This window comes from Ranitomeya imitator, chromosome 3 (assembly GCF_032444005.1).
Source record: "Ranitomeya imitator isolate aRanImi1 chromosome 3, aRanImi1.pri, whole genome shotgun sequence".
NCBI classification, from domain to species: domain Eukaryota; kingdom Metazoa; phylum Chordata; class Amphibia; order Anura; family Dendrobatidae; genus Ranitomeya; species Ranitomeya imitator.
In genome coordinates, this window is record NC_091284.1 from 550,349,180 (window position 1) to 550,363,702 (window position 14,523).

At 44.0% G+C, this 14,523-nt stretch overlaps 1 protein-coding gene across 5 annotated transcripts in view; it reads right to left on the reverse strand.

Moving 5' to 3' along the window:
- Positions 1–11,267, reverse strand: part of ATP11A (ATPase phospholipid transporting 11A) — a 290,835-nt gene extending 279,568 nt beyond the window's left edge. For all 5 annotated transcript variants that reach the window (XR_011319339.1, XM_069757899.1, XM_069757898.1 and 2 more), the window contains exon 1: positions 10,890–11,267. Coding sequence is in view for 4 of the 5 variants with exons in the window: in XM_069757899.1 (XP_069614000.1) it covers positions 10,890–10,928 (39 nt within the window). In the remaining variant the exon portion in view is untranslated. The remainder of the gene's footprint in view (positions 1–10,889) is intronic.
- Positions 11,268–14,523: the final 3,256 nt, after the last annotated feature.

Sequence of the window (14,523 nt, forward strand, 5' to 3'; positions counted from 1 at the left end):
GCCCTGGATGTCTGAAATGTATATTCACACTTTTTTTGCAGAGATTTTAGAAAATTCATGTATTTGCTACTCCTGTAAAATACTGCTTTTTTCAGCAATAAAAAGGTGGAAAACTGCTGCAAAAATACTGTATATGACCAAGCGCTAGGGCTCATACTCACTTGCGCGAAACTCGGCTGAGTCTCGCACGTCAATACCGGCACTGCACCTGGCACAGAGGAGCGGAGCGTGCAGCTGCATGTATTCCTATGCGGCCGCACGCTCCGATCTCAGTGCCGGCAGCAGCGCCGGGTATTAACATGCGAGACACATCCGAGTTTCTCGCAAGTGAGTATGAGCCCTTAGTCTGTAGAACTTTCTTCACGATCCTGAATTGGTAGAAATATTACAAGGAACATAAGGATTATTCTCCCGATCAATTCTATCTTGGCTGGTGGCTGCCTGAAACCATGCCTCCTAGGCAAAGGAGTAGGGATTAACCCCTTAATCCCATTGGACGTACTATCCCATCAAGGTGACCTGGGACTTAATTCCCAGTGACGCTATAGTACGTCCAGCGCGATGAGCTGCGCTCAAGGGGGGAGCGCGGCCGAGTGTCAGCTGACTATCGCAGCTGACATCCGGCACTTTGTGCCAGGAGCGGTTACTTATTAAGTATTTTGTGTGACATATCTCTGTGATTTAAGGGCATAAAAATTCAAAGTTGGAAAATTGCAAAATTTTTCGCCAAATTTCCATTTTTTTCACAAATAAACGCAGGTAATATCAAATAAATTTTACCACTATCATGAAGAACAATATGTCTTGAGAAAACAATGTCAGAATCACCGGGATACGTTGAAGCGTTCCAGAGTTATAACCTCATAAAGGGACAGTGGTCAGAATTGTAAAAATTGGTTCGGTCATTAACGTGCAAACCACCCTCGGGGCTTAAGGGGTTAACAAAATGTTGTCCTACTGCAGAAAGCATAACAGCTTGTGCAGCAGTCAGTAGCCTAGGGCTATGTGCACACGTTGCGGATTTTGCTGCGGATCTGCAGCGCTTCCGCAGCAGTTTCTCATGAGTTTACAGTACAATGTAAACTTATGGGAAACCAAAAACGCTGTGCCCATGCTGCGGAAAAAGCCGCGCAGGAATGCAGCGGATTATTTTCCGCAGCATGTCAATTCTTTGTTCGGAATCCGCAGCGGTTTTCCATCTGCTCCAATAGAAAAATGCAGATGGAAAACTGCAGCAGAATCCGCATTAACCCCTTTACCCCCAAGGGTGGTTTGCACGTTATGGACCGGGCCAATTTTTACAATTCTGACCACTGTCCCTTTATGAGGTTATAACTCTAGAACGCATCAACAGATCCCGGTGATTCTGACACTGTTTTCTCGAGACATATTGTACTTCATGATAGTGGTAAAAATTTCTTTGATATTAACTGCGTTTATTTGTGAAAAAAACGGAAATTTGGCGAAAATTTTGAAAATTTCGCAATTTTCCAACTTTGAATTTTTATGCAATTAAATCACAGAGATATGTCACACAAAATACTTAATAAGTAACATTTCCCACATGTCTACTTTACATCAGCACAATTTTGGAACCCAAATTTTTTGTTAGGGAGTTATAAGGGTTAAAAGTTGACCAGCAATTTCTCATTTTTACAACACCATTTTTTTAGGGATCACATCTCATTTGAAGTCATTTTGAGGAGTCTATATGATAGAAAATACCCAAGTGTGACACCATTTTAAAAACTGCACCCCTCAAGGTGCTCAAAACCACATTCAAGAAGTTTATTAACCCTTCAGGTGTTTCACAGGAATTTTTGGAATGCTTAAATAAAAATGAACATTTAACTTTTTTTCACAAAAAATTTACTTCAGCTCCAATTTGTTTTATTTTACCAAGGGTAACAGGAGAAAATGGACCCCAAACGTTGTTGTACAATTTGTCCTGAGTACGCCGATACCCGACATGTAGGGGTAAACCACTGTTTGGGCGCATGACAGAGCTCGGAAGCGAAGGAGCGCCATTTGACTTTTCAATGCAAAATTGACTGGAATTGAGATGGGACGCCATGTTGCGTTTGGAGAGCCACTGATGTGCCTAAACATTGAAACCCCCCACAAGTGACACCATTTTGGAAAGTAGACCCCCTAAGGAACTTATCTAGAGGTGTGGTGAGCACTTTGACCCATTAAGTGCTTCACAGAAGTTTATAATGCAGAACCGTAATAATAAAAAATCGTTTTTTTCACAAAAATTATCTTTTTGCCCCCAATTTTTTATTTTCCCAAGGGTAAGAGAAAAAATTGGACCCCAAAAGTTGTTGTACAATTTGTTCTGAGTACGTTGATACCCCATATGTGGTAGTAAACCACTGTTTGGGCGCATAGGAGAGCTCGGAAGGGAAGGAGCGCCGTTTGACTTTTCAATGCAAAATTGACAGGATTTGAGATGGGACACCATGTTGCGTTTGGAGAGCCACTGATGTGCCTAAACATTGAAACCCCCCACAAGTGACACCATTTTGAAAAGTAGACCCCCTAAGGAACTTATCTAGAGGTGTAGTGAGCACTTTGACCCACCAAGTGCTTCACAGAAGTTTATAATGCAGAGCCGTAAAAATAAAACAAATAATTTTTCCCACAAAAATGATTTTTAGCCCCCAGTTTTGTATTTTCCCGAGGGTAACAGGATAAATTAGACCCCAAAAGTTGTTGTCCAATTTGTCCTGAGTGCGCTGATACCCCATATGTGGGGGGGAACCACCGTTTGGGCACATGGGAGGGATCGGAAGGGAAGGAGCGCCATTTGGAATGCAGACTTAGATGGAATGGTCTGCAGGCGCCACATTGCGTTTGCAGAGCCCCTAATGTACCTAAACAGTAGAAACCCCCTACAAGTGACACCATTTTGGAAAGTAGACCCCCTAAGGAACTCATCCAGATATGATGTGAGAGCTTTGAACCCCCAAGTGTTTCACTACAGTTTATATCGCAGAGCCACGCAAATAAAAAAATATTTTTTTTCCACAAAAATTATTTTTTAGCCCCCAGTTTTGTATTTTTCCAAGGGTAACAGGAGAAAGTGGACCCTAAATATTGTTGTCCAATTTGTCCTGAGTACGCTGGTACCCGATATGTGGGGGGAACCACCGTTTGAGCGCATGGCAGAGCTCAGAAGGGAAGGAGCATCATTTGGAATGCAGACTTAGACGGATTGGTCTGCAGGCGTCACATTGCATTTGCAGAGCACCATATGTACCTAAACAGTAGAAACCCCCCACAAGTGACCCCATATTGGAAACTAGACCCCTCAAGGAACTTATCTAGAAGTGTTGGGAGAACTTTGAACCCCCAAGTGTTTCACTACACTTTTTCACACAAAAATTATTTTTTAGCCACCAGTTTTGTATTTTCCCAAGGGTAACAGGAGAAATTGGACCCCAAAAGTTGTTGTCCAATTTGCCCTGAGTACGCCGATACCCCATATGTTGGGGTAAACCCCTGTTTGGGCACACCGGAGAGCTCGGAAGGGAAGGAGCACTGTTTTACTTTTTCAACGCAGAATTGGCTGGAATTGAGATCAGACGCCATGTCGCGTTTGGAGAGCCCCTGATGTGCCTAAACAGTGGAAACCCCCCAATTATAACTGAAACCCTAATCCAAACATACCTGCAACCCTAATCCCAACAGTAACCCTAACCACACCTCTAACCCAGACACACCCCTAACCCTAATCCCAACCCTATTCCCAACCGTAAATGTAATCCAAACCCTAACCCTAACTTTAGCCCCAACCCTAACTGTAGCCTTAACCCTAGCCCCAACCCTAGCCCTAACCCTAGCCCCAACCCTAATCCTAGCCCCAACTCTAACCCTAACCCTAGCCCTAACCCTAGCCCCAACCCTAACCCCAGCCCTAACCCTAACCCTAGCCCTAACCCTAGCCCTAACCCTAGCCCCAAACCTAATGGGAGAATGGAAATAAATACATTTTTTACATTTTTTAATTTTTCCCTAACTAAGGGGGTGATGAAGGGGGTTTTGATTTACTTTTATAGCGGGGTTTTTTAGCGGATTTTTATGATTGGCAGCCGTCACACACTAAAAGACGCTTTTTATTGCAAAAAAATATTTTTTGCGTTACCACATTTTGAGAGCTATAATTTTTCCATATTTTGGTCCACAGAGTCATGTGAGGTCTTGTTATTTGCGGGACGAGTTGAAGTTTTTATTGGTAATATTTTCAGGCACGTGACATTTTTTGATCGCTTTTTATTCCGATTTTTGTGAGGCAGAATGACCAAAAACCAGCTATTCATGAATTTCTTTTGGGGGAGGCGTTTATACCGTTACGCGTTTGGTAAAATGGATAAAGCAGTTTTATTCTTTGGGTCAGTACGATTACAGCGATACCTCATTTATATCATTTTTTTATGTTTTGGTGCTTTTATACGATAAAAACTATTTTATAGAAAAAATAATTAATTGTGCATGGTTTTATTCTGAGGACTATAACTTTTTTATTTTTTTGCTGATTATGCTGTATGGCGGCTCTTTTTTTGCGTGACAGGATGACGCTTTCAGCGGTACCATGGTTATTTATATCTGTCTTTTTTATCGCGCGTTATTCCACTTTTTGTTCGGTGGTATGATAATAAAGCGTTGTTTTTTGCCTCTTTTTTTTTTCTTACGGTGTTTACTAAAGGGGTTAACTAGTGATATAGTTTTATAGGTGGGGTCGTTACGGACGCGGCGATACTAAATATGTGTACTTTTATTGTTTGTTTCTTTTTATTTAGATAAAGAAATGAATTTATGGGAATAATATTTTTTTTTTTTCATTATTTAGGATTTTTTTAATTTTTTTACTTTGTCCCAGGGGGGGACATCACAGATCGGTGATCTGACAGTTTGCACAGCACTCTGTCAGATCACCGATCTGACTTACAGCACTGCAGGCTTCACAGTGCCTGCTCTGAGCAGGCTCTGTGAAGCCACCTCCCTCCCTGCAGGACCCGGATGCCGCAGCCATCTTGGATCTGGGCCTGGAGTAGGGAGGGAGGTGAGCAGACCCTCGCAGCAACGCGATCACATCGCGTTGCTGCGGGGGGCTCAGGGAAGCCCCGCCGGCACCTCGCGATCATGTTTGATCGCGGTGTGCCGAGGGTTAATGTGCCGGGGGCGGTCCGTGACCGCTCCTGGCACATAGTGCCGGATGTCAGCTGCGATAGGCTGCTGACACCCGGCCGCGATCGGCCACGCTCCCTCCGTGAGCGCGGCCGATCGCGCTGGACGTACTATTCCGTCTTTGCGAAGTAGGGCCCACCCCACATGGACGGAATAGTACGTCCATTGGCAGAAAGGGGTTAAGAACCGCGATAAATCCGCAGTAAAAACTGCAGCGGTTTTGCACTGCGGATTTATCAAATCCGCTGCAGAAAAATCCGCAGCGGATTTTTCTACGTGTGCACATAGCCTTACTGCCAGACACTGAGCAGTGGAGGAGGAGGGGGAATATGGCTGAGCTACTAAGAAACAGAAGATCTGGACACCACATTTAAAAAAAAAAGTACTGTAATTGAAAAACTGAAGCAAATTCAGAGAAGAGATACCAGATGGTGAGCGGACTGCAATGTATGTCCTATGAGGAATAATTAAAGGATCTGGAAATGTTTAGCTTGCAAAAAAAGAAGACTAGGAGGAGACTTAATACCTGTCTACAAATATCTGAAGGGATGTCACAGTGTAGAGGGATCATCACTATTCTCATTTGCTCTTGGAAACACAAGAAACAATGGGATGAAACTGAATGGGAGAAGATACAGATTAGATATTAGAAAATACTTTTTGACAGTAATGAGTGGAACAGGCTGCCATGAGAGGTGATGGTGAGTTCTTCAATGGAAGTCTTCAAACAGAGGCTGGACAGACATCTGTCTGAGATCATTTAGTGAATCCTGGATAGAGCAGGGGGTTCGACATGATGACCCTGGAGGTCCCTTCCAACTCTATCATTCTATGATATTTTTATGCATTTATAAGTGCTAATTATAATTGAAGAAAAAATAAAGAAAAGGAGACAAATTTGCTGGGATATTTTTTGCATCCTTTGCGCTTTTTTTTCTGTCCCTTTAAAAATATGTTGACTGTTTTTACTTCTGGGGTGCATTTTTTGGGATAAAGTAAACATCCAGTGTAAACAGGCTAACCATCACCTGACATACGAGCAGAACACTTATTCATGAAATGATTTTTTAGCTTGTTTAAAAAGCATTGTTCTCAGCAGCTCCTCATTCTGTTTAAACAGGACTTGTGCTGCCGAGAACAGTGACACTCTCTATGCACAGAATGGTCGTATTAACCATTGTTCTGTGTGATTGATAGACAGGCTGACTGTGCTAAGCAAACTACCGCTGACCACCTTGCCGATTGGCGGGTGTCTAACGTGTATGGGTATAAAGGCACGGATGATTGACCTCGTGGAGATCAAAACATCCAACACCGCGGTAACACCATCACGTGTTTCTCAACGCAGTGATCCAGAACACTGCCCCCAAATATGCAAATGCATGAAGAGGAGCTGCGGAGACACCATCACGTGTTTCTCAACGCAGGCAGTGAATAGCCAGGCCTTTCCCCGGAACAACCAAGGGAAGGGCAGCATCCAATAAAGGAAAACATCCAATAAAGGAAAACCACCTATGCCAAGCGTGGTATCCATCCACATAACGTGTGTGGGTAGGCGTCCTTGTGCCAAAGCTTTATCCACTGATGTCAGTTGGGAAAACCGGCAACAATTATTCAACATAAGATAATGGATAGGCCATGCAGTTTTTGTGCCCTTTATCTAAGGCTTTCATTACAACTGTGCTCCATGTCCTGTGCCTATAATCATACCTCCGCTGTCACAGCAAGGCACGGGAGCGCTGCTATAGAACCAGACAACACCAGATACCAAAAAACCACTGGGCTACCACCCACCTATAATACACGAGCAGTGCTACAGCAATAGCCGTTTCAGGGCGCTGCAGGATATCTATTCCATACTCTGCATTCTAATTTTGACTTTGAATAAGCAAAGAAATGATTAAAGCTCTGGTAGAGCCGAAACGTCTTGTTTATATCGCTTCTACTTTATATTTCTGTTTTGCTCCTCAATATATTCTTTATTAATAAATACTTATAATCAATCAACACGGTATGATTAGAGAGTGCGGTGAAGTTATATTTACTATAATCATACCTCTGCGTCAATCTATTTTTAATACTAGAGTATTATTGATTCAAAATTACTTTGCAGGGTTTCCTAAAATAACCACTCTTCGTATCGTACAACCATTGCTCTAGAATTCAGTGCATACTAAATCCATTCCCGATTCCACCCTCAAAGGATACAGGATGGTTAACTTATAATGCACCACCGTTTTTCAATATTTTAGGCTTTTCTGACTTTTAGTTGTGTTGTGTCATGCCTGTAATCTGGTAGATTAAATGATCAGAAGAAACCCTTACCAGACAGTATAGTAGGCTCTAACCCATTGCAACATTTGTATAGTTTGATATCCAATGGTCGAAAAATTCTAGCACTGTTTCCCTGCAGGTAACCAGTTATGAGACAATTCTGGTTTAAATATCAAGTTACAAGTTATAGTAACCAATTTTATGCCTTGAACCAAATAATCATAAAAGATCCTGACGTTCCGTACCCATCAGCCAATACTGAAATGTTTAATGGCATATACAAAATGCAATTCTATTTATAGGGGTTTTTGTATGAATTTTTCAATATGAGCATTACTTACCCCCTCCTGTTGCAGCACTGCCCCCAATTTTTGCTGACATGGCTTCAGTAGTGGCGTCACATCTACAGTTTGTGACTTCAGCACTTAATTACTCGAGTCATGGCCATGTGCTTTGGTTGTGATGTTACCACCGCAGCCATGTCAATAAAGACCAGAGTCAGCAGGAGACAGGCAGCACTGGAGTAAGTACTTAACAAATAGGGCAAGCCTATGGAATAAAGAAAAATATCTGGAAAACTATTTTAATGTCATGGACAATGCCACATCTCTACGAAATTTTAGAAAACTGTCTGCTGTCAATTACAGGATATGTGCTAAAGTAGCTGCCCCGATGACCAGTACGTGACAGGGCAGCCTCTCCAGCGACTACTTATCCTAGATGCAGTTCCCTGACTGACCTGAGGGTAAGGGGGCGCCAGAGAGCTGTGACTGTGTAAGTTCTGTCACAGATTGGTGACCGTGTAGGGATATCCATATCCCCTGGCTCTCCTCTCATTTGTTTTCCTTACAGTAACCTAGACACATTTGGATATCTCCTCAACAGATGTCCTAGACAAAAAAATCCCTAATGGATAAGGATACCTGTAAGCTCTAGTTTTCTATATTTTCTTTAAATTCATTTTGCTGCCTATACAATTGACTCATTATAGACACTGATGGTATATCATTGGGATATGTGATTATTAGTGGGGGTCTGACCACCATCACACCAACCGATAAAACAAAGCGCAGTGGTGCTAGGAAAGCGCTGTCCCACATGATCTACTTCCAGCTCCACCTGACTTTTTTCACAAGGGGCATGGACGGCCATTGCAGCCGCTGGAAGAAATTGGAGTGCAGCAGTGAGACATGGTACTTCGCTTAATGTCACTTTATTCTAGTGACTGGCCGGGTTCACAGTGGTTGAACCCATATTATTCAGACATCAGCATTAGTGGGTTTGGTACTCAAATAATTTTTTTTTGTAATATTACTACTACAATTACTTATTATTAAAACACTTCTACCCTTTAATCAAATGGTGCCAAAAATCAGGATTAGCACCAGGGGGAAACTTTCTAATACACATGAACTTTGTATGGGATTCACCCCCTGAGCAGAGGCATCTACCTTATAACACACAACATAGACGCTGTTACATAAGGCTTGGACACTAAATAGACGAGACACCCACCATGTGTTTATATACAAGTCCACCATAACAACCCAAGAGTCAGAGCAGATAGGCACAACTTACATTAGACCTATAGAAGGCAGTCAGCTCTGACCCAGATTCCTGTCTCGGATAGGGTAAACCTTATTACCACAAAATCACTATTCAAAAATACCTATACATGTACCATGCTTGTTCCAAGGAATGGACAAAGCAAGGCGCCGACAGTAATACAAGTCATGAGACTTTGAAGATCTTGTGAGCATTCACATCTTATTAGAACTGCTCACGGCGGACACACAAGTTTCAGACACAAGGAAGCATTGTTTGGAAAGAACGGGAAGTTTTCTAAGTTTCTGATTAAATCTCATTGCACAATGTTAGATTCATGTTATGCCTCATTGATTTGCTTGAAATTCATCAAAACTTTCATGTTTTACTTCCAGAATAACCTGGGCCTTTAACAAGCTAATCTGTCTGATTATTTACAAATATAATATTGCAATATTACCGGTGTAAACGTCTCCAGAAATAAACAGTGTGAAGGTAGTCATAATGTATCCGTCATGTAGCAAGTGACGGCTGTCACATGGCATGAGCTTAAAACTGGCATTTTCATAAACAAAGGTGATGGCAACAAACAAGTTATTACAGATTTCGTTTTTTACTATCACATGCCGCCCACCCCGATATATTCAGACATATATTCTGCATAAAGTATATAAAACTGAAGTTTAGCATAGTTACATACAGTAGTATACATAATGCATGACATCTGCAGTCAGACAGCGCTCAGCATGGCTTGGTGTCAGCGGTGAGCATATTTGTGCATGTTTCCACCTGTCCAGGTCTTATGTACATGCGTAACATATGCATAAGGGTCACACAAACCAGTATCTATAGGTATAGTGTCTAGCTACATAGTCATCTATATCTAGAAAAAATATAACGGAGCAGCACCGAAATACTTAAGGCTACGTTCACATTTGCGTTGTGCGGGGCTGCGTCGGCGACGCACCGCACAACGCAAACAAAAACGCAACAAAACGCACGCTAAAACGCTGCGTTTTGCAACGCATGCGTCCTTTTTTGCCGAAAAATGGACGCAAAAAAAATGCAACTTGCTGCGTCCTCTGCGCCCTACGCTTGCGGCCATAAAAACACATGCGTCGCAAAATGCAGCACAACGCATGTCCATGCGCCCCCATGTTAAATATAGGGGCGCATGACGCATGCGTCGCCGCGGGTGCGCCCGACGCAATTGCGCAAAACGCTAATGTGAACGTAGCCTAAGACCCTGTTCAGTATTTGGTCAGTATTTTCCTCTCGTTGGTCAGAACCAGGAGAGGAACAATTAGAGGAAAAGTGTAATAGAAACACATGCACCACTTCTGCATTTATCACCCTCTTCTGGTTCTGGCTTACAAATACTGAGGTAAAAAACTCACCAAATACTGATAGTGTGACCGTGGCCTAAACGAGTAAAAGGAATATTAGACATATACCCACATTAGTCCAGAATACTACAGAAACAATGAAAAGCTGTGCAGAAAGGTGGCCCAGCGAACCCAGAGGCTACTGGCAGTGCCCTTCTCTGCACAGCTTGGCGGACACCTGCTTAACCCTATGAAGCTGATGACTGCTCATCCCCCAGTGGTTGGTGGCCCCGAGCTGCCTGCCATGGGAATACCTGCTCACAGGAGTCATGCCCTAGAGAGTTAAAAGGCAAACTGGGTTCTTCTCCATGCCGCGGTGTATCTCCCTGCAGCCATCATGGAGCACACAGCTCTAGTGCACAGAAAGTTTAGGGAGACCCCTGTGCCCCCTGTGCAGGTCCATGCACCTGGTACCTTATGTAATGCTGGAGCTGAGGTAACAACAAGTGAGGAGGACATCGTCATCATCATCATCATCATCATGCCTGGACTTACGTATCTGGTGATGAGGCGCCTCAGCAGGCTGCAATCCATGACTAGTGGCAGCTGCCTGACACCTCTGTGCCTCCTTCCCGCTCGCCCAGGGTCACCATCCAGTCGCCAGTCACAGAGGATCAGGATGCCCAAGTGCCAATGGCAGGGGAGAAGCTGCGGGCAGTGCCAATGGCTGGGGAAGCTTCACATGGGCTGCTAACAAGTGTGGAGGCGCTCCATGCTGCCCCCAGGTGCTGCGCCTAGGTGTAGGCTGGCAGCTCTCCGCATGCCCCCTCCTGCGCAGCCTGTCCTCTATGCTGCTCCCGTGCTCTCTCTGGTCTCACCCCCTCCACCTCCCAGGCAGCTCGGGGCTAGTGCCGCCTCTCCAGGCTCCTGGCCCCTCCCCCCTGTCATGTTTTCTCACTACACCCCACCCCCAACCTTTACTAAGCGCCCCCTCCTCTTCATCAATCTGCTCTAGTCCTGGCATCCGGAGCTATATTTATCTCATCGGGCGACCTACACAGGAGTGATGGGGGCTGCAGAGATGCCGTCCTGTGGAGAGCAGGCAGAGTGCCGGCAGAGCTGGGTGCACTGGCACCACAGAGGGTGACGCGCTCAGCCTGTAGCCTCACTGCCAGGGGCCATCACATCATGTCTGACAGGCTGGGGCTGATGATTCAGGCGTCTGATAGTCGCCTCTTGGCTGCCTGAGAATAATGTCTGCTGCTGCCTGGAGCTTGTTTGGTCAAGGTGGCTTCCTACCTTCTCATGCCACAAGCATGTCCTACTCATCTTCTAGTCTGTTCTAACTTCTGTTTAGGCCACGTTCACACTAGCAGTAGTTTACCTCAGTATTTTACCTCAGTATTTACCTCAGTATTTTACCTCAGTATTTTACCTCAGTATTTACCTCAGTATTTTACCTCAGTATTTTACATCAGTATTTACCTCAGTATTTTACCTCAGTATTTACCTCAGTATTTTACCTCAGTATTTACCTCAGTATCTGTAATCCAGAACCAGGAGTGGATGATAAATACGGAAGTGGTGACTAGTGATGAGTGAATATACTTGATACTCGAGATTTCTGGAGCACGCTCGCGTGTCCTCCCGAGTATTTTTTAGTTCTCGGAGATTTAGGGTATGTGCACACGTTCAGGATTTCTTGCAGCAGTTTCCTGACAAAAAAAACGGACATTTCTGCCAGAAATCCGCATGCGTTTTTTTTTTGCGTTTTTACGCTTTTTTTGCGCGCTTTTTTTGCGTTTTTTACCCAGAGCTTTCCCAGTGCATTAAAATAGCGGGAAAACTGCAGAAAAATCCGCAAAATTAATGAGCATGCTGCTTTTTTTACCGCGATGCGTTTTTTTGGCAGAAAAAAATGCATCATGTGCACAAAAATTACAGAATGCATTCTAAATGATATGATGCATATGTATGCATTTTTTATGCGTTTTTATCACGACAAAACGCAACAAAAGCGAAAAATCCTGAACGTGTGCACATACCCTTAGTGTTCTTCGCTGCAGCTGAATGATTTACATCTGTTAGCCAGTATAAGTACATGTGGGGGTTGCCTGGTTGCTAGGGAATCCCCACATGTACTTATGCTGGCTAACAGATGGAAATCATTCAGCTGCAGCGAAGAACACTAAATCTCCGAGCACTAAAAAATACTCGTCGGACACCCGAGCATGCTCGAGAAATCTCGAGTATCAAGTATATTCACTCATTACTAGTGGTGACTAGTGTTGAGCATTCCGATACCGCAAGTATCGGGTATCGGCCGATACTTGCGGTATCGGAATTCCGATACCGAGATCCGATATTTTTGTGATATCGGGTATCGGTATCGAAAGTGTAAAATAAAGAATTAAAATAAAAAATATTGTTATATTCACCTCTCCGGCGGCCCCTGGACATCAGCGCGAGGAACCGGCGTCCGGCACGGCTTCTTTGTTCAAAATGAGCGCCTTTAGGACCTGCGGAATGACGTCGCGGCTTCTGATTGGTCGCGTGCCGCCCATGTGACCGCCACGCGACCAATCAGAAGCCGCGACGTCATTCCTCAGATAAATTCCTAGAATGATCGCCTTAAGGACCTGAGGAATGACGTCGCGGCTTCTGATTGGTCGCGTGGCGGTCACATGGGCGGCACGCGACCAATCAGAAGCCGCGACGTCATTCCGCAGGTCCTAAAAGCGCTCATTTTGAACAAAGAAGCCGTGCCGGACGCCGGTTCCTCGCGCTGATGTCCAGGGGCCGCCGGAGAGGTGAATATAACAATATTTTTTATTTTAATTCTTTATTTTACACTTTAATATGGATCCCAGGGCCTGAAGGAGAGTTTCCTCTCCTTCAGACCCTGGGAACCATGAGGATACCTTCCGATACTTGGTGTCCCATTGACTTGTATTGGTATCGGTATCGGCGATATCCGATACTTTTCGGGTATCGGCCGATACTATCCGATACCGATACTTTCAAGTATCGGACGGTATCGCTCAACACTAGTGGTGACCTGTTCCTATTATACTTTTCCTCTGACTGTCCCACTCCTGTTTTTTTCTTACAAATAGTGTTGAGCATTCCGATACCGCAAGTATCGGGTATTGGCCGATATTTGCGGTATCGGAATTCCGATACCGAGTTCCGATACTTTCAGTATATCGGATACCGGAATCGGAAGTTCCCATAATTCAAAGAGCCAGAATTCAGCCAATGAGGAATGATTATAAGTGTGGGCACATCCTGTTCTGCATGGTAGGCATGTAACTACTGGCATAGCTGTGATTGGCTGCTGAAATGATGTCATGATGCACTATAAAAGTCGCCGCCGCCATTTTGGGTTCACTCTGCTGTGAATTCAGTTAGGGACAGGACGCTGTGTTCTGACTGAGGGCCAGTTTAGAGATAGCGATTTGCTTCATTGTGCTTTACCCAGGCTAATTTAGCACACTAGGAAGATATGCTGGATCAGGGGACAGTATCACTCTATCATCCCTAAGCTGCATGTAAGGGATGTGTTCCTGTTTCCATAATTGTTCTCTTGTGTCTACAAGACTGGGGAGTTCCACCACTCCTCTTGGGCTATCTGCACAAAAGCTGTTCTACCCTGTATGCACACATGGATTTTTCCTCTCTGAACCCTGTTCACACAGGTTATATACAGATGATCAGGTTTTTAAATACATCAGATAGGGATTGCATACATTAGTTAGGACTGCTCTGATAAGGGTATACCGTGAAGATTGGTAGAGCAGCTTAGTATACATTTTTTGCAAAAAACGTATCAACCAAATACCCTGTTTTTTACATCTTTTACTAGCACTTGCGGATTACTGCAACATTTTTTCAAACTGAGTGTTTTTGGTTTTACTATTCTCTTTTGTGTCTTCAGGTTTCTTGGTGGTGTGTGAACATGATCATACAGACTTGTTCACTGTGCAAGTAGCCCATGTGTTCCTGTTTCCATAATTGTTCTCTTGTGTCTACAAGACTGGGGAGTTCCACCACTCCTCTTGGGCTATCTGCACAAAAGCTGTTCTACCCTGTATGCACACATGGATTTTTCCTCTCTGAACCCTGTTCACACAGGTTATATACAGATGATCAGGTTTTTAAATACATCAGATAGGGATTGCATACATTA